Here is a 27,088-nt window from a genome sequence, read left to right as displayed (position 1 = left end):
GAGCTTCCAATGCAGCACTTGATGGTTGACAAGCTTTCCGAAATTGACAACCAATACCGAAACATTTTCCTTGTCAATTGGAGAGAGGAACCTGTCTTCAAGGATGGAATACCTCAAGAAGCTGTAGCATTCTGGTCTGGTGTTCACCAGTATCAAAATTCAGTGCAAGAATTCCCCTTCACAGATCTAGCAGCGCATGCTCTTGCCTGCCTTACCACCCCTACCAGCAATTCCATTGTTGAGAGGATTTTCTCCTATGTCACAAATGTGAAGACAAAGCACCGCAACCGAATGGGTGTCACAATGGTGGAGGCCATCGTTTGCATTCGCACTCACTTGCACTTTGGTGAAAAATGTTGCAAAGACTTTGTACCAAGCCAAAGTATGCTTTCCTTGTTCAACTCAGATATTATGTATCCAAGTGCTGTGTCCAACAAGAACGAAGAAGATGAAATTGTCCTTGCAGACTTTGTGTAGATAATGACTCACTCCATTTGTTAAAACTTTTACTTCAAGCATGTTCATTTATTCATTTGGTGTTTTTCTCTTTCTTCATCATACAAACTATTGTGTGCCTACTTAAAGGTCTATGGTGGCTTTAGAAGGATATTAAGATTTCTTAGAATGCACTTAGGAGCATTTGCATTCTGATCACATATGATGTTAGAATTTGAATCAACCCCCGGTTCGTTGCTAAGCTGCCATTTCGAAACACCCATCATATGTTTCGTAGTCAGGAGCACGGGCGAAAATTGTATTGCACATGCGCGTAAAAATCACAGGGTGCTAAGGTTTTTTAAGTCAGCAAAAAGTCTGCCATTATGGATTTTCATCCCCCATTATTGTTGTCATGGATACCGCGTCTTATAGTAAATTCCTGCGTCGATGATACTTCAATGTTAATATTTTCACTTCGAAAGAATCTATAAAAGTAAAATGAAGTAATGCATTTTATTTGTCTCGTCTCTACGCGTCGCAGCGCAGCAACACACTGCACGTGATAATTGACCGCCATTTTTGCTTATTACAATTTTCCCCCGTGTTGTAGTCAGGACTTGTAGCAAGTCCTTTGTTACGAAATGAAAAGTCACTGAAATAGAAACTTTGTTCTTTGTTTTGATAAACCAATGAACGGCGCGACATGCTACCACTTGGATTCCCAATGTGAAGGAGAATACAGGTACATTTTTAGCAGAAGTATAGCATCATTAAAATGTGGATTAAATTGAGAGGGAAAAGGCTAATTCTTATTTTAGGCCTGTTTCTTTGCTTGACGACACTAGTTTTTTATGGAGGGACTTTGTATGGAAAGCAATTGCATTCCACAGTGACAAGCGAACGGAAAACAAACGGACTTGAAAATGACAGGGAAAATGTAGAACAGATTGCTTATGAAGTTGCTCGCATTTCAAAGAAGCAAACCTCGAATGACTACCTTGACAAGGATACTAAAGTCATCCTTCTTTACTCCACATTTTTCTTTCAAAGACATTGGTCTTGGATGGTTGGGAAGCAAACGCTCGAGCACTTTGGTTCGTGTGATCGGTACAAAGATTGTCTTGTGACATATGACATGAGCTGGATAAATGATGCACATGCCGTTTTGTTTCATGGAAGGGACTTAGAAGCGGACTATAAAAGACAATACCAACCTGAACAGTTGAGACGAGTTCAAGACAAAATTTCAAAGAAGGATCAAAAATGGATATACCTAAGTCACGAGAACCCAAAGAATGATCCATTAATGTATGGCAAATATAATGGGATTTTTCACTGGCTTGCAACCTTTGATCGGAACTCCAACATATTTATCCCTTACACAAATTACATTGCTAAGAAGAACCCCCATAAAGTGACTCGAAATTATGCGAAAGAAAAAACTGGCCTAGTTGCATGGGCAGTCAGCAACTGTGGGCTGCTACGAGAGGACTATGCCCTCGAGCTTCAAAAATATATTACTTTAACGGTGTATGGTTTGTGCAGTAAACGGTTCAAAAACCAAAGAAGCTGTGCTCATTTTAATGATGCTTGCAGCAAAGAACTCTCAACTTATAAATTCTACCTTGCATTTGAAAACGATTTTTGCCATGATTACGTCACCGAAAAATATTGGGAAAGAATCACTCAGAATGTTGTTCCAGTGGTAATGGGTGCAAATTATGACAAAGGAGTTGCTATTCCAGGATCATACATAGATGCCAGTGAATTTGAGTCAATCCAAAAACTAGCTGAGTATCTACTGTATCTTGACAAAAATGATGATGAGTATAACAAGTACTTTGCATACAAGGGGAAATTTGAGCTTGGGAATGGTAGCATTTATTGCCCAATTTGTGCAGCTCTACATGAGCAGAAACCCGGTGAATCTTCTACTGCTATTGATTTAGGAAAATTATTTAATTATGAAAAAAATTGTGGCATTTACAAACCAAAAACAGAGAAGCTGCGTAAACAAATAGAAGAGTCTCGAAAAAATAGGCCTGCATAATAGCTTGCAAATGGTGCAAGAAACTGAATAAGTTAATGCCACTCAGCTGAGGTTTTGAGTTTAAGCAAAATCGGTTCAGGCATTCTTCATGAAACAATGACATTATGGATAAAGATTAATGAAACAATGTTGTTATCATCTGTATGCTGATAAAATGGTGGTATATTGCATAACACATCATGAAATTGCAAAACATTCAGGGAATGGCAATCTTTCAATATCACAAATTTGTAGAATGAAAAATCAAATTAATAATATTGGCACAAAGTGGCAGTTTGGAGACATCAGAGTGCAAACAAACTATTTATGTTTCAAATTTCAGTGTTTAAATGTATTGAAATGCAGTAATAATTTTTCACATTCATAGGTACAAAAATATTGTAGAAAACTAGTAAATTCAGTTCAGAAATCAACCCTAAAGTAGCAACAGTTGTTTAACAGTCTATGCCTCATATATGATCCTTGGCAAATTAATATTTTATATGTAATAAGAAATGACCTCAATAAAGTCAAAGGCAAATAGTTATAAACGTGAGGTCCTTTCTTCCAAAGTCTAAGTAAGAATATATTCAGGTCTTTTTCTACCAGTCAGAAAGTTTTGGGCTTAAATGTATGTATCCCAACTTTGAAAACGTTACCTTCATAAGCCCACGAAGCTCATATTTTTGTGCATTGAGTTCCTTGTGTACCCTATGCAAAGTATGGGTTGAATAAAAAACTTTTGTTGTTTTGAATAAGTCAGTTGATATGAAATGCTAATTTCATGTCTTTTTTGTCAGCCTTGTCTAGGAACACATTTTATCCAGCTGATTGGTCTTATATAAATCTTAAAATCATTCAAGCCAGTGAAAGTCATTAAGACTAATAGAATAAAGCCTCTCTATATATCCTGGTCATCAATTGTTCAATATACTCTTAATTTGTACATGCTGGTTTCAATTTGTACAAGAATTTTTCCTTCAGCTATCTTAAGTTTTACCTTTTATCTTTCATATTAATAAAGTATGTTATTGTTCACTGTAAGTCAGCAACCTTATCACACATTGTGAGTTATTCAAGATTTTACATTTAAAAGTAGAACGATGGGTCAAAAATCTTGACCATGATGGCCTTCAATAACATTTTGATAATGACTGTGATCCAAGCTATTCACAACCTAGCAAATCTTTTAATTAACAAAATGAGAATAAATTAACAGTAAAAAAGGTTAAAACAGAAGAAGTAGAAATCATAATAATAGATTTTTCATAATAGTAGAACTCTTGAGAAGGACAGACTGTAAAAGAAGGTTTGCTAATGAGAAGAGCTACCAGGTCTGAACTTTCATTTGCTTTGACCAAAAAAACTTTGAAATACAGTGATGTCACAGCAACAAATCACAGATAGGTGCCTAATTTTACTTGGCAAGCTTTTGAAAATTTACTCTTGAACTAACCTAAGATTAACCCTGTGGCTTTATTGCTAGATAGCTTAAACTTAAAAACTTCCAAGGAGAGATGCACAGCAGATATTAAAGATGGGGTCCCATACCTTTATGACATTCACATTGAGGGGGGTGCTGTCAACAAAATTTTAATAGTTTTATTCACAGTTTCCAGTGATTTTTCCTGTTCAACAAAATTTCAGATGATATGGAGTTGGTAGTTATGTTCCAATTTTACTATTATTTGAAGCGGGTAGCTTTATCTCCTTTTTTCAAATTCTTCGTGTTTTACCCCGCGACTGTCTAAAACAAGCAACTCTTTGGGGATTAAAGAAACATGATTTTTCATGTCATTGCCTGAGCTATTACAGTTATTCTGTTTTTCTACACTGCTGTGAGCAGTTTTGAATCAAAAGAATACTGACCAATCACAAGCTGTTATTGTGATGTTACCTGACAAGTTGGATATGTAGCGCAGCCATTTTATATGGACACATTTACCTTGAAATAACATAAAATGTCAAATTTAGGATAACTGCAGAATGGAATACTTTAACAGAACAGGTTTTACTAATAGCATGACATGTGTATCAAATATTGAAAAACACACTTGTAGGTCCCTGGGAAATTAAACCTTTTGAATAGCTTTTTATCCAGCTAACAAAAAATGATGACAGATACTTATAAATTAGAGTTGCTTTTTTACCTATATGACATCAAAGAATCAACACAAATGTCCAGGATCCATTAGCAATAAGATATCAAATTCCCAACACAAAAGTAAAAACAGGAAAATGCGAAATGCTGATATCAATGCAATTATGATTTGAACAGGGGCACCCTGACATATTTTTATTTCCTATTGATTTCATCCCAGATTATTTTAATAAAAACTGCTCTTACCCTATCAAAATATTGTTTGCGGTTATTTTGCTACTCTGTTTGATTCAGTAAGACAAGCAAAAAGAGCTCACTGCATGCCGTTCATGACCAGGAAGAGAGGCCGTTTATTTAGGAATATATCATACATTGACCTTACCGCTACAACGTTTATATTACAGGTAACAATGTTGCAAAAATTTTAGAATTTGCCCAGCATTTTTTACGCTTGCGCCGCAAACGTGGCATACATGGACGCTACGCCATTGATTTCCTGTAAATGGACTGGTGTTGACTGTATCTTGTACAGGGGCCACCCAAAGTGGTTGTCATTAAGAAATCACACATAAAAAATCGAGATTTCTCGATTTCATGCACAAAAATATAGCCAATAACGCATCACGCAAAAATATGGGAGGAGGGCCCATTGTATGACTTCTTTATTTTTATTAGTTTGTCATAAATGCTCTTCATTTAGAGCCAAACTGCTCAGTAATCCTTACCAAAAGATTTGTGCTTGCTATGAAATTTTTAACACCTGCATTTTTCTAAATGAGCGTCTTTTTTAAGAAATCTTAAAGTAAACATAACTTTGCAGGCTTATGTGGGAAATATATAGCAGGTGTGCCAACCACCGCACGCCTGGAAATATCTTGGCATATAGTGGCATGTGACATCTTTTTGGCCAAAATTTATGGTAACAATAATCGATCTACATGGAAATTGCTAACACGACAATGATGACAGTAATAATTTTGACGAAATTTACTTCACTGTGTTCTAAGCATAACTACTTAAATTTTAACAAAAAATATTTCTGAAGACTTCAGGAATTTTCTACACAGGTATAAACTGGCTTATTCAATATATCAGCAAAAGACGGCACTACGCTTACAGAAAAATGTTTGCCATGTCATGTACTTTACTGGCCAGATGTCAATAATCCTTAATCAATATATGCATAAACAATAATTATTGGCCATTTTTCATTAAATTAAATTTCACCAACATCTAGATTTAGAGCAGAGCAGAGTCCAAATAGGGGGGTGTAGGAGGGTAGTGAACAGTGTGACCAGATCTCAATTTTGGAATTATGCCAAATTTGTCATAAAATGGTGCTAAATTTCAAATCAAGGCAACCCTGCTCGAGAAAGAGGCTAAAACATGCTCATAATATCAAAAATGGCCAGAGTTGCCATTTGGCCTTTTTGACCACTCATCTAATACCAAGTCTACTCATTTTTCATAAACAAAGAAGGAAATTTAGATGAATGGTTTTGATGGCAAAATTTCTCCATTTTGGCAATTTCTCAAAACCCTTTGGTCATCATAAATTGATATTGCTGAAGAAGCAAAATTTTGCTGAATTCTGGCCGCATGTTGCAAAAAACAACAAAAATGCAAAGGAAACAAAAATGTTTGCACAGATAATTTTCAAAACATTTTAAATAATTTCAAAATTGCAAATGATGAATGATGAAACAAAGTAAAAGATAGCAGACATTTTGAGATAAAAGCAAGTGACAACTTTTGTTAACCTACAAAGCAAATTTTGATTTACACTATCACTCCCCACAATTAGAAAAAATTTAGCTATGTGTATACTGTGTTTAGCTGGCTGAATTTGGCTGCCAAATCTGGGGACGAAAATGTCTGTTATAGTCTTCTGTGTTTGGTATTGTTAACTGAAATGCCATAAAGCCTTGAAAAGTTGTAAACTTTTGCACAAATCTCTTCTCTCCAATTTTCAGCATCATAAAAGTGCATGTTCACCGATGCATATATGTTTTGACGATGGCGATAATGATTCCCCCAAAAAAACGGGAAGTAGACAAAAATATCTTTTACGAAAAGTTTGTCATATCGAGGAAAATTATGATGAACAGACTTACAATTAGGTTCTTAATATCAAGAGTTTGTTATATATATGGGATTGCACTATATAGGATATGTTATATATATATAAATACTTTCAAAAGCTCATGCACCGAGTGTAATAAAAAAATATAGATATTCAGAAAAAACACTATCGCTTAAACGTTTCGGCTGAAGTCTTCATCAGTAATACTTTACAAATCAAATGGAGCTAACATATACAAAATCAATATAGTAGAATACAATAGAATTAATACAATAGAGTTGGTACAATAAAGTGAATACAATGGGGTAATTCCATATCATTTCAAACAGCCTTGACACCAATGTCTCAGATTTTGCTATATTTTTCTTCAAACTGTTCACCATGTCTTAGAACCACTACAGAAAAAATTTCAGCCTGCTATAACATCTTGTTTCTGAGATATTGCTTTTTGATTCATGATCGTTTACGCCCTTAAGAATGGTGACAACGCCCATTTTTGATGCGGTCCATTTTCAAAAATTTGTCTCTAATTTCTTAACCAAATGACATTTTTGGGTAAAAATTTCCAGTTTGGGGTAGTTTCATGCGCAGATTTTAAGTATTACATTAAAAACACAATCCTAGCTATCATTCATATTTCATTGATTAAAATAAACTTAAATACATCATATGCGGAAATTGACAAAATGCATGTCTTTGTTTTTATATAATGTTGGGTGCGGTCAATTAACCATTTTGAAAATTTACAGAACTGTTGTCCATAGGTATAGATATATACTGAAGAAGTTATGAGATGGTAAGTTGTCCTGTGTAAGAAAAAGAAGCTTTTAAAGTTATGATATATTTCTAGGTATACAGAACAACTTGTAGTCACAACTTGAATACCCTTCTTCTCTACATTGTATAGTTATAGCAATATAAATGGATCTAGATGTTATTTTGCTTCAAAATGTTTTCTTGATAATCAAGCTTATCAAGAAAATAAGACAGGTAATAGAATCCATTTTAATTTTGCTCTACGAATTATGTCCTTATCAATGGTATTTCATAATATTTTAATAAAGATCTCCTCATCAGCTGCAAGTAGTTTGTACTGCCTTCCAGTTGCTGTTGTTGGGGCATTAATTGTAGAAAGTATGTCTTCCTCTGGCACCCAACATACATCATCCCTCATTGGCCAGAAATACGACCTTGCTGGGCATTTCGGATGCATAAACTTTACTTTGATGTCTTTTTGAGCTGAATCAATTTCCTCTACCAGCCCGATCCAGTATTCCTTGTCATACAGACAAATTGTAAAAGAATTTAGCGAGAAGCTAGTGCGAATTTGCTCTACTTCCAATGCAAAATCAAATTTTAAGGCATATTTTTCATCAATTGACGTTCTTTTTGCACCAATGCACGAACTGGACAAGGGAACAAAATGATGGTAGCTCCTAGTACCAGGTACTGTCTTTGCATTCAAAAATCTTGTCTTGAGGGTTGCCCTTGTTACTTCCATTGTTTCCTTTGGTATGAATTTGAAGTTGATTCCTTTGATTTCCTCTTTGCAGAACTTAAACATTTCAACTGCACTTAGAATTTGGTTATCAAATGGTCGTTGCAAACTTGCTCGTGATGTTATTCTTTTAACTGTGCCCCCAACACCATCACATGTTGACTTGCCATGACTTGTAGCAAAAAATGACCATGTGCAATTAGTGCCAAAATCAGCATGATGGAAGCATAAGTTGAGAAAATTTTTACAGTTTTTGAATTGGCCAGCACATCCATCAGAGAAGTAATTGACAGATTTCACTTGAGGATTGATGCTTTCAATTATGTGCTTTGAAGTTTCTTTTAAAATTTGGTACACCATATCTACATCGTGATTTAGATCATCTGATATGAAGCATATGCAGTGATCCTCCAACTGACCATTCTTCTTTGTGTACACAACAGCTGGATGTAAGGTACATTGTGATTTGTTCCAGTGATATCCCTGTATTTCATCCTGTACAAGAAACTTATAATTTTCAGCAAAATCAACAAGGACAATGACTTCACTTTCTTTCAAGTCTTCCTTACACTGCTTCAGGTACTTCCCTTGGGTCCGAGCTATGAACGAATGAACAGTGATCTTGTCTAACTTCTCAGCCACAAGCTCTATGAACTCTGAAAGTGGTGCTGTTTGTTTAATCAGCTCTGCCCTGTCTGTGCTAGTCCATTGATTGAATGTTATACTGTAATCCTCTTCCTCGGTGAAGGTATTATCTACTTCATTTGCATCTGCACTTGTTTCGTCTTGGTCGCTGGGTCTCGCATTCAGTTGTTCTCTAAGGTAGTTCTTCAGGGGTTCAATCCCAGGGCAGTTAGGGCAACGATGGATCATACACTCTTTCTTATCTCTGCTACAAACAATCAATTCTAACAGGTGATGGTAATCCTTGTCTAGCTTTATTGCATTGAGAGCCAACGTAATATTCTGATGGGAAGTGCAGACACAAACAGAATGTGTACCAGAAGCCCCAACAGTTACACACCATTTTGGCCTGAGCATGCAAAATTTAGAAAAGCCAATTTTGATATCATTGAATTGCTTTTTAAATGATGAATAGAGCTCCTTTAGATTCGAAAGGATTAACCTCTTCTGCATATGTTGATTCCTTCCAATGCTAACATAATCCTTTTTCCCTGGAAGTACCCTGCTATTCTCATCATCACAATAGTAATCTGTAACAAGGAGCACAACATCATCTGATAATGCTTGTCCTTTCTTATGCTCTGGGCTTGCGAAGATACCATGCTCTTTACGCAGTTTGAATGCTTGTCGGACCATGTAGTTTGAGACTCCAAAGAAGTTAGCAGTTTTTCTTACTGTCCATGAGAAAGGTGTCATCGTTAAAATCTGTATCTTGACTTTCCGAGATGATACTTTAATTTTCTCCTTCATCAGATCTACCATGATATCTAAATCGTTGGCTTTTTGTTCGATTTCCTTGGAAATTATAGCTGATTCACTGTTTTCCAACTCCTTTGGATTCACATCTAAAACATATGCTATGCTTTCTTGAACTTGTGACTGTTTTTCTTGAAATTTGCTTTGAACCTGTAACATTTTCCTTTTGCCATAACTGGTTCTAGAATGCCCTCCAATAGCATGTAACTTCAATGGACTTACCTCTGCTTCATTAAGAGTAGAGCTCAGAAATTCTCTACTGTCTTCAACACTTATTTCCAATTCCATTTGCTCATTGATATCATCGTGATCTACTTCACTGGAAGAATATGAGCCTGTAGGGAGGTACTCTTTGTGCTTGTCAGTTTCGATCCTGCATGCAGGACATAATTTGTCTCCAGGAGTAACATTGATTCCTAAAATTTTCATTTCTTTTGCAGTTTCTAAGCTAATCTCTCTCAAGGAGCCTCTGGCAGTGTGTTTTTCTTTTTTGAACGGATTGCAACATTTTGTTTTTGTACTTGCATACCTCTTAAGAACTGTGTGCTCGTGATGATAACATATTGTGCTACCTATACTGTCTTCTAAGCCTGTTCTCCATATTACAAGATATTTCTCGTCACTGCTTAATTCTGCAAGCAATTTTAAACCAGACGTCTTTGAATAACTTAGTTTGTGACATACCTCCCCTAACAGATTACCAAGAGAACAGCTCTCCAAAATTTCAACCGACATACTTATTTTCTTAAATTGTGCTCTCACCTGCAACCTAAACCAAAACTGACTCCTAACTGATAAATCTGCCCATAAGTACACATGTCTCAAAATAAATATTACCTCATCATGCCTTACATCACATCACATGGGTTGATATTGGAAGCACCTCCACAATATATGTCATCACATTAACATCATACACTACAAATCATTCCTGTCTGCATACCGTAAAAACCAGACTCTAGATCCTTTGTTACAGGACCCTTGAGGACCAACAACAAAAGGATCTAGATTGATAAATGACTTATAACAGATTAAATCGGGATTGTAGGATGCTGACAACCAACTGTGATCAACTACTATTATATGGAAGTTGAAGACCTTTGGTATTGAGGGTCCTTTTTGTTGTTAGTGTCTAAAGGTCCTGGGTATTGGAGTCTGGCTTTTATGGTACCCCAGCAATGTCTGCCAAGCTGTTGACCAATATTTACCCTTCAATAATCATCAAAATACATTTTGTTTTGTGGTTAGTTAGAGAATGACCTCATAACAACTGTATTTTGATATTTGCATGAATGTGTAAATTTTTATTATCTAAGAAAAGAAGCCAAAAACAAGAAGCAAATGATTTCAACAGTTACAGGATACAAATGATTTTATAAGTTACAGGGAAACTACTAGTGGACAGTTCTGAGAAGGTATAGGAAATATAACACGCAAAATAAAAGGTCTTCTGAAGGAAATCAGGGGAAATTTTTCAATAAAGGATCTCTTTGGGGACATAAATCTAGCAAAGATATACAATATTCAGATTTATTACATGCATTTATAGCATTTGATGATATATATAAAATCAATCAAATGTTTTCTACAGGTATAGGCTTTTCTCTCTCTCAAAAAGAGGAATTGATGACATATAATTTCAGTGTAGTTATCTATGTTGATTTAAATCCGTTTATATTGCTATAGAAATACAATGTAGATGAAGAAGGGTATTCAAGTTGTGACTACAAGTTGTTCTGTATACCTAGAAATATATCATAACTTTAAAAGCTTCTTTTTCTTACACAGGACAACTTACCATCTCATAACTTCTTCAGTATATATCTATACCTATGGACAACAGTTCTGTAAATTTTCAAAATGGTTAATTGACCGCACCCAACATTATATAAAAACAAAGACATGCATTTTTTCAATTTCCGCATATGATGTATTTAAGTTTATTTTAATCAATGAAATATGAATGATAGCTAGGATTGTGTTTTTAATGTAATACTTAAAATCTGCGCATGAAACTACCCCAAACTGGAAATTTTTACCCAAAAATGTCATTTGGTTAAGAAATTAGAGACAAATTTTTGAAAATGGACCGCATCAAAAATGGGCGTTGCCACCATTCTTAAGGGCGTAAACGATCATGAATCAAAAAGCAATATCTCAGAAACAAGATGTTATAGCAGGCTGAAATTTTTTCTGTAATGGTTCTAAGACATGGTGAACAGTTTGAAGAAAAATATAGAAAAATCTGAGACATTGGTGTCCAATCCAATTTTTTTGTGTCAAGTTGCTATGGAATCACCCAATGAGGAAATTAGAGTAAAATTGCCTATTACAATAGTTATTGTTAAAAGTGTAACTCAATGGGAGGGTTAGAAGAAAGCACAGGAGAAGGTGCTGCTAAAGTAGGTGGCAATGCAAGTCTCACTGGGGCTCAAATGATATGTGTAGCAGAAAAAAACACCTGTTTAAGAAGAATAATAGATACACAAAGAAGGTAAAAAACATGTGCTAGTGGCAGAAGGAAAAAAAGAGACATAAAATAATAAGAAAGAAAAAGAAAAAATTGTATGCAAAGAAATAGCCTAAGATCTGTGTATCAACATGCCTAGTGTTTAAGCCCTTAGGAGTAAAACTGTCTAGCTTATACTGCCAGAAGCTTTCTCGCATCCTATTCCCCCAAGTAAGCCTATCAATTATACTAACCCTTATATCCTGCAGAAACCCCTGGTGGCCTTCTACAGAAAAGTGCCTGAAAAATTTTGCCTGAGGTACTGAGGATCTCTGACTAAACTTATGATTACATGCCTTATAGTTATCAAACCTTAATCTAAAGGTCGTGTTAGTGCTACCAACATACTGCACACCACAAACATTGCACTCTAACAGATACACCACATTCGACAAATCACAGTTAAACGAGTAATTTATCTTATATTCCTAACCAGTTACCTTAGACTTAAAACTATCACAGTTACTCATGACATTACACACTTGACAACGAGCTTTACCACAACCAGAACATCCCTTAGTATGTGTGCCCCCTTATCCTCGATTACTGAGCCTAGCCCTGACCAAAATGTCCTTAAGGTTCTTACACTTACACTTTATATATATATGGGTTACCAAGGAAATTTGTACAGAGTTATGCAGAATCCAAGAGGCCAGACATTTTTTCTCATACCATAATTTTTCTCAATTCATAACATCAGGATTACACTGTAGATTATTCCTATGATTATTTCAAATTTTAATAATTAGTCCGCAATCCTGACAAGGTGTAGTACCAAGCAAGGGTAAACATTTAAACCTGTCTCAAAAACCCACAAAGCCAGTAACTATGAATTTTGCTCTCAAAACAAAAGTAGGCATGTGATATTTTGCACTACTGAAACTCAGAAGGCATGCGCCAGGGTGTGTGCCAGGGTGTGTGCCAGGGTGTGCAATGGCACACATTTCTGATGATATCCTGCTTTGAGGACAATCTTGTAAACTTTTGAATTACTATCCTCCGAACTTAAAGAACAATGACTTGATTTTGTACCATAATCTTGATCCAAAAAATCCATCCTTACTTTGTGAATCTTCTATTTGTTTTTCAAACTTTGCAATTTTATTCTTATAAATTCCACAGTTTTTCTTATAATTGTAGACTTCTGAAAGCTTAATTTGCTTTGGATTCTCCAATTTGGCTTCATGTAGCTTTGCACAAATTCTACAGAAAAGACTTGCATATTTTTTTAATGGCCTTCTTTTGAAATTGAAATATTTGTTATATTCATCATCATTTTTGTCAAGATACAGTAGATACTCAGCTAGTTTTTGGATTGATTCAAATTCACTGGCATCTATGTATGATCCTGGAATAGCAACTCCTTTGTCATAATTTGCACCCATTACCACTGGAACAACATCCTGTTGTATTCTTTCCCAATATTTTTCAGTAACATAATCATGGCAAAAATCATTTTCCAAAGCAAGGTAGAATTTATATCTTGAGAGTACTTTTGTACATTCATTTTTGTTGTGTACACAAGGTTCTCCCCTTTTCTTAAAATATTTGCTGCACTTTCCATACACAATAACACTTATGTGCTTTTGCAACTCAGTTACATATTTATCTCGTATTAACTTGCAATGACTTGCTGCCCATACAACAATACCTGTTTTTTCTTTTGCGTAGTCAGTTTTTTTAGAACTGATTTTTTTATTCTCCTCATATGATGAATAGGGTACAAATATATCAGATCGCCTATCAAAAGTAGCCGTCCAGTTAAAGAGACCATCATATTGTTGATAAATTCCCGGATCTTTATCAGGGTTCTCGTGAGCAAAGAATATCCACCTTTGGCATTTCGGCACAGTTTCCCGCAATGATTTCAGAACTTTACCACTATAAAAGCTATTTGCATGGTCTTCTAAATCTCTGCCATGGAAAACAACAGCGTCAGCCTTTTTAAGCCATGACCTATCGTAAGTTAAAATACAATTCTTTGGCCCTTCGCAAGTAGTAAAATGGCGGTATATTTGTTGACCTTTCATCGTCCACCAAAATCTGTCCCCAAACCAACTTGAATACAGTAGTATAATTTTTGTATTGTTCTTAACTGACTTTTTCCATTCGGGGTACCAGGGCTCCATCTCCTCTTTACAAACAGCGTGAGGATCGCGTTGACGTCCTGCATTTTTCCGTTCCCAACCACGACGTGTAAAAGCAATCACATAAACAACAGTAATTATTCCTGTAACAATAATAAATATGGTTCGGCGTCGCTTGCATGAATCAATCATTGTACTTTGTTCATCAAATTAGGACAGCGCCATTGAGTTACAGCCCAGCAGGGTTGCCAGGTCTCAAAATTGGCCAAAGCCAAATCTTGTGTCAAAAATCAAAATTAAGCCAAATATGAAAACGAGGTTTTATAACAATAGAATCGAAGAAATGAAAACGAGGCATCTAAAGGTTTTGCAAATTAGTGTTAATTTGACATTATCCGACAATTGATCTCAAAAATAAGGTATAATTCATATTTTTTGCATGTCTTTCTGATTTCTCGTGGTTCGACAGATTAGATGCTTTTGGAGCAATTGCTTGGTGACATAACTTGCAAAAAGCGTTTTGTGATCCATCAAAAGCTTGTTTAACCCATGAATATTTGTCTTCCTATGACTTAGCGTAACGCCGCCCATTCTCGTACGAAGATATCCATTTAGACATGATTGCAAGAGAACAAGAAACAGCGACAATAACCCTATGCTAAAGGCTGGTTTTCATATATCGTAATTCGTCGTCGATGATCCCCGATGCAGCTTCCCGATGGTCTATGACAGTCTGCGATGACTTATGACATATGAAAACCGGGTCATCGGGAACCATCGGCTATGTTGTTGTTGCTGTCGATTACTGATCTCAGAAGCGGCCTTTTTTGGTAACGGGCCCTTGCTTGCCGGTGGGAGACGATAACCCAGAGAGAGATTCCGTTCATTGTAAACTGACGTTTCATGACTTTAAGACTACAGGACTCCAACTCTAACTCTAACTCTCATTCAATACAAATCTTTGGCGTACCCAGGGCTGCAGCAGTGGGGGGGAGGGGGCCTGGGGCGGAGCCTTTTTCAACAATTGCAACTAAAAGGGCGTTTCCCTAGTTCTCCTGGAGACGGAAGGGCGTGACCGTATGGCCTTTTCTTAAGGAGTCGAGCTTTGTGAATCACCCCTGGGCCCGAGTTGTCTCTCGACGGCCCTGACCAGACCATCTACTTGATAAAATTTAAAATAAAACATTGCAAAAAAGGGTTTGTACCGTTTGTACCAAGAAAGGGTTTGTACCAACTTGGTGTCTTTCGACCTCAACAAGTTCTATCAATGGAGGACCACTTCTCCTAAGTGCCCCTTGGCTTTCAATCTTTAACTTTAAAAATGTGCTGTTTTTTGGCTGTTCACTGATAATCTTTCATGTATTAAAGCAACCAGGCCTGGCTACACAACCTCTAAAAAATGTCCAAAGGAGTTTCAAACCTAAAGCACAAAATACCTGACACCAATTGCTGACACCAATGGTGGCACATAACACTCTAGAATTTCTTCGATTAGCCTAATGCTTACTTTGTCATTGTCAAGAGTTTCTTCAGCTTATTTCTAGTATCTTCTAGCATTTCGAATATGTCTTTTCTTTTTTATCCTCTGTTCATCGTGTTCAAACTTTATCCTTTATGCTCAAATTTTTGATATGGTTCGGATTTAACTGGATTTGTATTGTTCCTTTTTCGGTAAGCTTGTGTAAATATTTCTCTGTTATTAGATTTGCTATTATCGACAAGTCATGGCAGATATGCCTTGAGTTTGACTCCGAGGGGCGATTCACTCTTGCAAATGGCGTACAAGATTTTGCTTAGAACAAAGGGGTTTCTGGGGATTTTCAGATAAAACAAAAAGGATTTTCACAAAAGGTGTACGAGATTTTCTTAGAGTAATTTGCCCTCGGGTGACTTGTTGCCAGTCTAGGATGATGTAATCTACTTTGATATTATGTTATCGTGGATATGTCACTCTATAAGGTCCACCAAGTCCAATCTTTAACTCCCCTCTCTTTATTAAGACTAGACAAAATTATTCAATGGTTTAATGCTATAGAATGATTGAACTCTTTTCTTGGCAACAACTCCTTGCGGGAGAGAAAGTCAAGAAAAGATGGACATTGTAAATCAGATGTTTGATATGAAAGGACATCGACTAGAGAAAAGAAGAAGTCGAGCATCTACTTACCCTGGGTACCAGAGCCTCAAAATTTCGAATGAGTAAGGAGAAAACCAAGCAGTCCTCCCCTTCTCCACTCCTATCTTCTATTTCAGCGCTTGAATTTATGTGTCTCTGTTACCCAGGGTAGCATCTATCGACCCTTTCCTTCTAAAATAAAAATGACCCCTGAATAAGTTTGTTTAGTACTTTCACTTACGGTGCTGCGAATTTACATTTTGCTGTACTCATTTACAGTCAATCTTGATGACGACTACATGGATTTCAGTGACGATGATATAGATGAGAACTATGAACAAGAAATACTTGGGGACGGTACGTACGTTGTTGTGATTGATTGACTACTTAAAAATGAAATCATGGACTCATTACGTAATTTTATAGTCTGTTGTCTATCAAGCCTTATATTGGGATATTTCAACAACAATCCACTGAAACACTTGCAGCTGAAGACTTGTCTTTGTAGCTGAAGACTTGCCTTTTTGCCACATGTTTATCAATGCAGAAAATACAATTTTCTCGATGATTTACCTTCATGTTTTTCCGCCAATTCAACAGAAAATAATTTTTGCGATTATCATTTTTTCTAAAGATCTTTTTAAGAATTTAGAAGAATCTATTTTGAATACCCCAGATGGATAGTTTTCGAATCTTTCGTATGCCTTTAATTTAGATTTTCTCTTCTAATGGAACACTGTCCCTTTTCGAGAAAGCCTGATCACCTTCATGAACTAGTCATATTATCAAGGTTGTGAAAAGGCAGGCTGAGATAACAAAAAGTTTATGTTTCGATAAAATTTTTAGAGGCTGACGACAACGAAGCTGGAAATAATTCTGGTGCGATGAGTATGGCACAAATAGTTGAACAATATATGCAGAACCTTGTCACTTGCGTGAACAGGGATTTTATAGATCAGGTATTTGATCAATTTGAAATTTATTTGTGGATGACTTCCTAGTAAACAAAATATATTTTTGGGGATTTTTTTAAGCATCTGTACTTGCTACACCTCTCATCCAAGCAAAAGTTTGCCCTGCCTTGGCCTCTTCACTTGCATTGCTTGCAATCCCTACACACTGAGTTGATTTGTTGATAGCAAAGAGAAGAAACTGAGATGCACGGGGTTCTCCCTGGAAGAGAGATGTGTGATAATCTCTTCTGGAGATGCACAGGAATCTCTTTAACATGCACAAGAATCTCTCTGGAGCTGCATGAGAATTTCTTTTGAAGTACATGGGAATCTCTCTGGAATGGAGATGCATAGAAATCTCTTTGGAGATGCATGGGAATCTCTCTGGCATGGAGATGTATAGAAATCTCTCTGGAATGGAGGTGCATAGAAATCTCTTTGGAGATGCATGGGAATCTCTCTGGGAGTGCATGGTAATCTCTCTGGCATGAAGATGCATAGAAATATCTCTGGAATGGAGGTGCATGGGAATCTCTTTAGAGTGACAATGCATGAAAATTTTATCTTGGTCTTATCGAAAATTTCCGTGGTCAACGCTTTTAAGTTGACCAGTGCCAACAAAGGTTTTTTGAGTTTCCGCTCTAGTTTGGCCTTTTTGTCCTTTGTTTCGACATCACCAGATTTGGCAAATTTTTCTTTGTCATCTAGAATTTCCCCCATTTTTTGATGTAGTTAATTTTTGTTCAAAATGACAACTCCAGATCCTTTATCAGGTTTTGTGATAAAGATGTCGTTCGGTGATGTCGAAACACAGGACAAAACGTTTAACTGCATTCCACCAATTCAAAATAAACAACAAATGTACAACAGAAACATCGATGGTATTTTCGAATAGGCTTCGGAGGAGCACGAGAAGAGATATTTTGAAGGTTACTTGATAAGCATCGAAAAGGTCGTTGATCAAGAATGATTTATGAGGTTCTTTGTGCCAAATTTTGCTCTTTTAAGGAACTTTAAGTTATATATGGATTGTGTCATCTATGTGGCAGTAAAAATTCTAGTCTCGGATTTTTGATAATTCTTAATCAAAAGGGTATAAGAGCCTTCAATTTTGCTTGTTATTTTGAATCTATGTGTGTACCCCACCCTACCACACCTTGGTTTAAGGGACCAGAAACCGTCAATTCTAGATTGTTCGCTTCTGTTCATTATCAACTGTCGATTTGTGTCAAATTATCCGTCACGTTTTACCTCTAGGCTGCCGAAACTTTCATCATGAAGATGAACAGAAAAGACAACAGAAAGAAACTAATCCGAACTCTGTTTAGGGTTAGCCGGACAAGGTAATATCAGGTTTTCATGTTTATTAAATTGCTCTCTTGAAGCTGTTCAAGCTGTATTGATTTTTTAGAAATTGCCAAACATCACAGCCTCTGTTTTCGGATTATCCTATTGATAGGAGAACCAAATTGGGAAAAATATGTGGCGGAAAATATAAGCAAGTAACGCTAGTAGGGCAGGACTCTAACCGACGACCAGCAATTTAGGTTAATACCTCGTTTGCTTTACGAAACGAGCTACCCGGTGACATTTTCAAATCCGAGCCCAAAGCCGTGACACTCACACCCCCACCCCCTCCCGCTCCCTCTCTTGTTACTTAGTGCGCAAGATAGCAATTGCAGCATCCATCACAATGAGCACCGGACCTTCTGTGAGGTAGTACTTATCTTATTGCGTTATAAAACCCTGCGTAATTCCCTCCATACCTTTATGTCCGATACTGTTGTCGTTTAGACAGCCTGTTGTCTTGCCAAATCATATGCTCGCAGCGTAATGCATAGAAATACGAATGCTCCTTCAACACACTCATAGCTTCTTCCCTGTCTTTAAAATTGACATAACCATGAAAACTTTCGTTAAATCGTTATCGTCACTTATCGTCACTGTGTTACCATTTTACCTACCTTCAGTATTTTTACGCCCCCCCCCCTCCCTTCGGATATGCGCATGCTTGTTTCTTTCTGTGGTTAGTTATGCAACTATACTACCGAGAGGTCCCTTTGAAATGACTTCCTCTGCTCGGTCTCATCCCATAAATTCTCAGGAGAATTTCTCTGAACTCAAAAAAGGCTGTAAACCAAGATTTTGCTAATAGCTTGAGAAACGTATGAATATAAAACAATTTCTTTCAAAAATACCTTTATTTCCATTTGACTTTCTGAAGATGCTTTTACACGTTCTCGCGGCCTAACATTAAGGATTTTTCATTTTTGCACAAACTTAGCTTTCTTTCCTTTAAGCTCTAAAATCTCAGAAAAGAAAATATTTTCTTTCATCGTGGTACCTTGTTGCAGGTTGGATTTGCTTCCATTCTATGGTCGCCTTGTTGCCACCTTAGCACCTTGCCTGCCCGATGTGTCCCAGGATTTGATTTTCCTTCTAAAGGGCGACTTTCGCTTCCATGTGAGTACTTATGTAACAAAGTTTATCAGATACTTTCCTGTCACTGTAGGGACCAACTGGTAATCTATTTTAAAAGACTTGTTGCTCAGGACAGTTTCGTGTTAATAATTAGGCAACCAATTACGAAGTTTTTGATATTCCACGCAATTTATTTCCTCGGATACAGCTCAATTTCTAAATAACTGATCAAGATTTGAAGTCGTATTTAATCAACCATTACTTATATCTGTCAATTCTCTTAAATATACGTTGAAAATGAAGAAATTTGAATAAAAGACATTTAAAATGATAGTGTAAATAAAACCTGGATTCCTTTTTATAAGAATATTTTTTATAAGAATATTCAGACTCGGAATCATCAAATTTTTAAGAACATCTTAGAAATAGCTCAGCCTCAACTTGCATTATTATGTCTCATTTTTTAGCAGTTGTCTGTCTAACATATCTCGTTTTTTCAAAATGCGTGGTTTTTTTATTGAAGAGAAGGCGATGTTCTTCTGAAACCATATCAGATTTTAAAAAATATGAAAATTTTTAGAGTATATTCAGGTTTAAAATGTAAATTTCTTAAGAACATTGAAGATGGACAAGAATTAAAGTAAACTAAATTCCTGCCGTTTAGCCAACTGACAGTTTGAAGTATTATTCTAAGTATTTTAATGGTATTATAAAAGTTTTTTAAAGTGTTCTAAATAGTGTCAACTTATTTTAATTGCTGGAAGATGAGTTACCGCCAAAGTTTATTTTTGTCAAAATTTTGTAATCGACGTGAGTCTGGATCTGGTGATCATCCCTACGTTTCCACAAATTTGGATTTGAAGATGAATCATTTCCAAAAAGTAAAGTTTGTAAATGATATATTATAAAAAGAAGATATTTTTTGATAAATGGAAGAAATTATTTTTCCTAGCTGCGAAAAAAGCATCAGATTAACCTTGAATCGAAAGTGAAAACTGTAAGATTCATCGGTATGTAAACCAGCTTTTGTCACTTTATAGTAATGTGTTTTTATTTCATTTTGTAAACAAATGTAGAGTAGACACATAAGCCTAAAGCTTGTAAACAGAAGCAAAAATCAGTGTTGTTTTAAGGGATAGTTGATAGAGGGCCTTTTGATGGCAACGAGAGAAACAAACGGGGTGTTGATGCGCCTTTAATGAGGATTCTTCACAGTTGCCATGCAGAAAAAAAGATATGGAGTTTTGTGCTTTGTCAGTTAGAGAGAATGGTATACTTTGCCTCCTTTTCGCATCGAGGCTCACTGGGTTGATGACAGTTTATTACGTGCTTATATGATATACCCCTCAGGTCACACACTTTGCTCAGCACTGTTGCCTAGATGCTACGAGGAGGCTCGCAGAACTCAAATTTCATTTTCAGAAGATTTCACTTCCCACAGGAAAGAGAACAAGGAATAATACTGAATGACACCAAAATTTGCCAAATAAAAAACAATATTTAATGAGCGAGATTTTCATTTGAAGGTTAAAATATTTCAGCTGGTACTGTCTCTATAAGATGATTCTAAATATCAATTTTTTAAGTTTTTAAACGCACAGGAGCCTATAAATATTGTTCCTTTCTGGACACAGAGACTTTTTTAATAACTCCTGCATGAAAAAACAATTCTGCTGTCATCAAATCTAATCTATATCAGAGAATCGCGAAATTTCTTCCATCATTTGGAGACTTAAGTGTATTTTTGTAGATACAAAGGGCAAATTACCTAAAAAAATTCTACCCACTTCAAAATTTCCTGGTACTGGTTCCTGTTTTCCAATGTACCATACGAATCTTTAAAAAATATGCTAAAAGATTTCTGAACTGATTTTATTTTCAGGAGAATTAACCAAATTCAAGGTTTGCCCAAAAGCAGAGGCTCTGTATTGTTTGAAGGTGTGTATCAAATCTTTTAAGCAACTTCAAGTACCTGTTTCTTGAAGTCATAAGGTATTATATGTAATAAAAGACTGCTAGTTAAACTAGAAAATATTTATTTCAGTTAATAAAGTATAATAGATGTGAAAAAACAAACATTCTCAGATATGCGCAAGCTTTTCTTATTACACTCTTCAGAGTAGAAAATGCCATAAAGACGATCGTCGTGTGGGTCCGACGAAAGGTTAAATGTGTCTTCAGTGGTTTATTTATCACAAAGCATTTTTCAACTTTTGTACCATCAGTAAATTCTTAAAAATCTATGCTTATTTCAAAGATCAGTTTATTGAAATTCATAGATATAAAATTTTATTACATCAAAACCGGCAAAAATCTCAATGTTATCCTTTGTTTCAAAACAAAATATAAAGCAAGCTTTACAAGTAATTTTACGAATTATCTTTATTAAAGTAGAATAGATTTGATCTTTGGAACTTTCTCTCTAATTTCAGATGCTTTTAGAAGATTTCACTCACCACAATATAGAGATGGCTTGTCACTTGTTGGAAACTTGTGGTAGATTCCTGTATCGATCACCAGAGTCGCACCCCAGGATGATCAAGCTTTTGGTACTGCAATATTCTTTTAAGATCAGTTGTTTAAAACAATTTCCGCATGACATTGTGATAATTCGTTTATCGATGTGTTTAATTTTCCTCTTAGTTCTCAAAGAAAAGAAATGTTCATTTTACTTGGGGGAGGGATAATATCCACACAACCGACGAAGATTTTTCTCTTGATATAAGTAATAATATGGCGTCTGATGTTTGGGTCAGAAGTAAGAGAACGAAATTGTCCTTGCCGCCAAGACAATTTTTTCTCCTTTATTGAACTCTTTTTCAACAAGTTTTTTTACTTTACATTTTCCACTTTTCGGCCCAAAGCCTAAGTTTTAGTCCACTGACAAAATTTTTCGAAAATTTTTTCAATAGTTTTCAATCTGAAGAAAATCTTACCCCACCACACTTTCACGTTTTCCGCCCGTACTTAAAACTCGACTTTTTAGTTTTTAACTAAATATATTTCACTTATTGTAAATATTTGCTTTTTTTCGACGTATATATCTGTAAATCATATTCATCTTGCTAGATTGACTTCTTAAGTTTTATTAATTTTGCGTTTGTCGTGTTAAGGAACTTTGTCTCCGATAAATTTAATTCTCAATTTCGCAATTTTGTTTGTCTTTTTGATGATTTGATATTATTGTTTTTATTCTTTTTCGACTCCTTCAATTTGTTGGTAGTTTTCTACGTTAAAGCCGGTGTTGTCTTTTTGCATCATGTTCTTCTCCAATTCCTCCACAGGAACAAATGATGCGGAAAAAGACAGTTCAGGCTGTCGACTCAAGGCTCTCCACGATGATTGAAAATGCTTATTATTATTGCAACCCTCCAGAGAGACAGAAGGTAAGGGTTTTTATGTTCATTGATGAGAATGATTTGTAACTTATATCTTTGATAGTTTAAATTCTTAGCTCAACTTTTCAACTACGCTTTTGTGTTTAGTACAAGGTGCAGAGGCAGATGGCTTAGGGGGTTTAAACTGAAAAGTTACCCAGCCTGATTCTATTCTTTACGCTTGCCTTTAGGTTCAAGTTAAGGAGAGGCCACCCATGCAAGAATATATACGAAAGTTGCTGTATAAAGATCTATCAAAGACAACAATAGAGAAAGTCCTGAGACAAATGCGGAAGCTGTCTTGGGATGAGCCAGGGGTGAGTCTATTTCATGTTGTCTTTGCTATATGCCATCATTACTAATTCCATGACATGTGCTATCATCAGTCAACGATAAATGCCGTCATCAGACAACTTAGAACTTCTCTTCTTTATACACCAAATGTGTACAGCTCTGCCTATACGTAAAAATTAAATGTTCATTACCATCATTACTGCATATTGCCTATTTAGTTTTTCCTGCGCTTCTATGAATCGGAGATATTGAATCTTGTTATGAATATTCTTTGGTTGAGCAACGATGTTGCAAGTTGATGTCATTCCACGTAATAGAATACTACCATTATTTTCAGCAACGTTGACGTCAAAGCACTTTTTAAAGGAGCACCAGATGCTTAGGATGAACTGATGCAAAAGTTAACCCTGATTTTAGACCCTCTGCCTTTTTGTAGACCTTTCTCATGACTGTGGAGGCGACTTCAACTTTGCGAGTAGAAATGCTAGTTCTGCCTACCTCAACAATTATTCGAAACCACGATCCTTTGAATGAATGTTTTTGCCTGTCAGTGATTTATTACATAATTTGGGAAATGTATGGATTTATACATCTCTATCTTTAATAACTACTTCCGTTTAGATCAAGGAATACGTTGTGAAGTGCCTCAGTAAAATATGGAACGTAAAATACAGTAACATCCACTGTGCGGCCAATATGCTTTCCGGACTGAGTGAATATCACGTAAGCTTAATATCCCTTGAAATTTTTTTGCGATTATTTTCCAACGTCAATTACTGATTTGATAAATATCTTACTTCTAGGTTACTTAATCTATTCGGTTAATTAAATAATTAACTGCTAGATAAATTTCGTGGACATGTTCTTCGTTTGAATGTTTAGATGATAATATTGACCTTTGACTGAATGGTTCCTAGCAAGTATACCTGTATAGATATCGTCTCAATTTCAGAAAAAGCAACTTAGTTTAATTTAGCAAATTCTATATCATCAGACAGTATTGTTATGTGATTATAGAGGACTCCTGTTTATAATTAAGGTTAATAAACAGATCAATGCCATATTAACGAAAGAAATATCGCCAAGAAACATTACCTTTGAATATGTTTCTGTGTTTAGAAACGTAAAAAAAGTTTTGATAGGAAATTTAACCAACAGGCACTGAGATTATCAATTTGATTTTGCTACAGGAAGATGTTGGCGTGTATGTTGTTGATGAAGTTATTGAACATATTAGGCTAGGAATGGAGGTGAGTACGAAAAATATTTATTCTTATTTCCTAAAGAGAGAACCAAAAATCAGGATTCACAATTTCTTCATTTTATCTGTAAAGAATAAAGAAAGAGTCACATCAGAAGTAGATGGATTTTCAAAGATATATTAAAGATTAATCCAATTTCCTAATCCCAATACATTAAATTAAAATGCTGAGAAAAAATTTTGTACAAATTCAAAGATTTGTCACCAGCATTAGCTATTTAAAACGTTTGTTTGGCAGGATGTGCCTTTATAACAAAATTTCCTTCCCAAATGTTTATTTCTTAAACATATGTGACACAGTAAAGGGTAGGATTGTAATTGCAACATCTTACGTTTATGATGTTAAAATTTGGCAAATTTAGTGGCAACTATGCATCTAGGTCTGAAATTTTGTATTATACATATTCACTTCATGTTATCCCGTGGAATTTGAATATGATGATTGTTGATAACAGAAGAACATTTAATATACTCTTGAAAGGGGAAACAAGCTAGTTCAGAGTTGCAAATGACTGATAATTTTTAAAAGCCATTTTCCCTTTAAAAAATTTGATTTTTTTACAGGTTAACATCCCAAAATTCAACCAGCAGCGTATTAGCATTATCAAATACCTTGGCGAGCTCTTCAACTACCAACTGGTCGAGTCTGACGTCATTTTCACCACCCTTTACTCGCTCATTTCATTTGGAAGTGTTGCTGACGGTAAAACATTTATATTTTCTGTCTTGAAATGTTCTATCTTGTAAAGAATGTAAACCCCGTCGACACTGTCAGATCTGAACGGGTAAGATACATTTTGGACTCGTACCAATTTTCGTTGGTGTTTACACTAACATAATCAGTTCGTGCTAACAACAGAACCTTGCAACAACGATGTGGCCCCGTATAATCTCCTCATTTTAAGAGACTTGAACGATAAGCAGTTGCCCCTTTATTGGTCAACTGAGTATATGGGTGCTTCTCCATGGGCGCTCATCTACTGACCCATTTTTTGTTTGGCAACTCCTATACTTTCAGATTTCTTCTTTAAAGACATACAGGGCGGGAGGATTTGCCATGATATGAGTAGTAGCATTGAAGACTTAACGATAGGGGTGTACCGGATATCCGGTTGGTCGGATAATCCGGTGCCTGATCGCAGATATGTCCAAATTCCAGTTTTTGCTGGATTTTGGACTATTTATTTAGAACTCAGAATTCCTAACCCCTTTGCTCTGCTGATCTTCCTGTTCATGATCTTTCTAGACTAATTTATATTTTTTCTCCCTTGTATTCAGTAATCTTATTCCTTACCTCATTATAGGGACAATTTCAGAGTTAGATCCACCAGAACACCTGTTCAGAATTCGGCTTGTCTGTATTCTGCTCGACAGCTGTGGCCAGTATTTCGACCGTGGATCCACCAAGAAGAAACTAGATTATTTCCTTGTTTACTTCCAGGTATCGTGTTTTTATTGCTTTTCAGATGTGTGACAAAGCTATTTGTTACTCCGTTAAGTTCATTTCGTAATATTTAGTTTCCATGTATACGTGTTTGCACGGAGTTTGAATTTCTTCGTATTTTCAGATGTTTGTAACTACGGACGAAGTAGGATTTCCAGAACTTAACAAAGTCATAATTGCACAAAAATACACAGAATATATCTTCACGTCATAACCATCAATACCTACCGGGTTAACAATAGTAACTGATGGTAACCTGTAACTTTCCATTATACAGTGCTATATTTGGCGAAAGAAGCAGAGTGGCCTTTGGAATGAGAAATGCCCATTTCCTCGTGACCTCGACTATATGGTATCAGATACATTCGAATCTCTCAGACCGAAGATAAGCATGCATGCAACTGCAGAAGATGCTTATAAGGCTGCTGAAGAGATTGAAAAAGAATGCCAAGAGAAAATCGGTGGGTTTTGATAGATTTTTGCAGCAAATTGATCACAGTGGATAACTAAAACATTTGAATGGTTCACGGGGCTCATGCTTGGCTCGTTTACCTTAATTCTTTTTAACACTAACAGTTGCTTTTTTTCTTCAATAATTTTCTTCAAAATCTCTCAAAAATTACAAATTTTAATAACTTTTTGCAGCTCGATACAGATTCATTGATAAAACAGCTATCATAGGAGAGGTTCTTTACTTGTTCGTTTTTTTTATCATCTTTAATTTTACAGTCAGTGTCCTGTCTTTGCGCGATGAAACTGCTCCAGAAGCAATACCAAAGCCCACTATTGATCCGACTCTGGTTCCACTTCCTTCTTCTGAATTATCCGGAACGTCATTAGGAGATTCAGTATGTTCTATGTCACCTTCTTTTAAATCACAATCGTCCTCTGGGGAGGAGGATGAATGCGAATCTGACTATATTAGTGGTGACGATTTAATGGAAGATCAAAACGAGGCAACAGATGGAAATATATTCGAAATTGAGACTGATGACAATGTAAGTAACGATATTTCTAGTGATATAAGTAATGGATAA

The 27,088-nt window shown here is 35.8% G+C and overlaps 3 protein-coding genes across 3 annotated transcripts in view; 2 read left to right on the top strand and 1 right to left on the bottom strand.

The window, feature by feature from the left end:
* The window catches only part of LOC135692794 (regulator of nonsense transcripts 2), a 56,571-nt gene that overhangs the window by 26,313 nt on the left and 3,170 nt on the right, over positions 1–27,088 (top strand). Inside the window, exons 19-33 of the mRNA XM_065211102.2 lie at positions 16,581–16,658; positions 17,148–17,260; positions 18,512–18,597; positions 19,609–19,717; positions 20,628–20,685; positions 21,558–21,613; positions 22,108–22,224; positions 22,960–23,061; positions 23,244–23,369; positions 23,968–24,069; positions 24,537–24,596; positions 25,172–25,310; positions 25,912–26,048; positions 26,329–26,512; positions 26,781–27,049. Of these exons, the coding sequence (XP_065067174.2) occupies positions 16,581–16,658; positions 17,148–17,260; positions 18,512–18,597; positions 19,609–19,717; positions 20,628–20,685; positions 21,558–21,613; positions 22,108–22,224; positions 22,960–23,061; positions 23,244–23,369; positions 23,968–24,069; positions 24,537–24,596; positions 25,172–25,310; positions 25,912–26,048; positions 26,329–26,512; positions 26,781–27,049 (1,736 nt within the window). The remainder of the gene's footprint in view (positions 1–16,580; positions 16,659–17,147; positions 17,261–18,511; positions 18,598–19,608; positions 19,718–20,627; positions 20,686–21,557; positions 21,614–22,107; positions 22,225–22,959; positions 23,062–23,243; positions 23,370–23,967; positions 24,070–24,536; positions 24,597–25,171; positions 25,311–25,911; positions 26,049–26,328; positions 26,513–26,780; positions 27,050–27,088) is intronic.
* LOC135692801 (alpha-(1,3)-fucosyltransferase 7-like) lies at positions 1,067–2,911 on the top strand. Its single transcript, XM_065211109.1, has one exon. The coding sequence runs from the start codon at positions 1,214–1,216 to the stop codon at positions 2,486–2,488; it is 1,275 nt and encodes a 424-aa protein (XP_065067181.1). The 5' UTR covers positions 1,067–1,213; the 3' UTR covers positions 2,489–2,911.
* LOC135692796 (uncharacterized) lies at positions 2,092–11,885 on the bottom strand. Its single transcript, XM_065211103.2, has one exon. It carries the CDS (start codon positions 10,322–10,324, stop codon positions 7,697–7,699), a length of 2,628 nt encoding a protein of 875 aa, XP_065067175.1. The 5' UTR covers positions 10,325–11,885; the 3' UTR covers positions 2,092–7,696.

The sequence above is a fragment of the Rhopilema esculentum genome, chromosome 3, assembly GCF_057945365.1.
Source record: "Rhopilema esculentum isolate cy_ngs chromosome 3, ASM5794536v1, whole genome shotgun sequence".
In the NCBI taxonomy this organism is placed as follows: domain Eukaryota; kingdom Metazoa; phylum Cnidaria; class Scyphozoa; order Rhizostomeae; family Rhizostomatidae; genus Rhopilema; species Rhopilema esculentum.
This window is presented reverse-complemented; position numbering and strand designations above follow the sequence as displayed.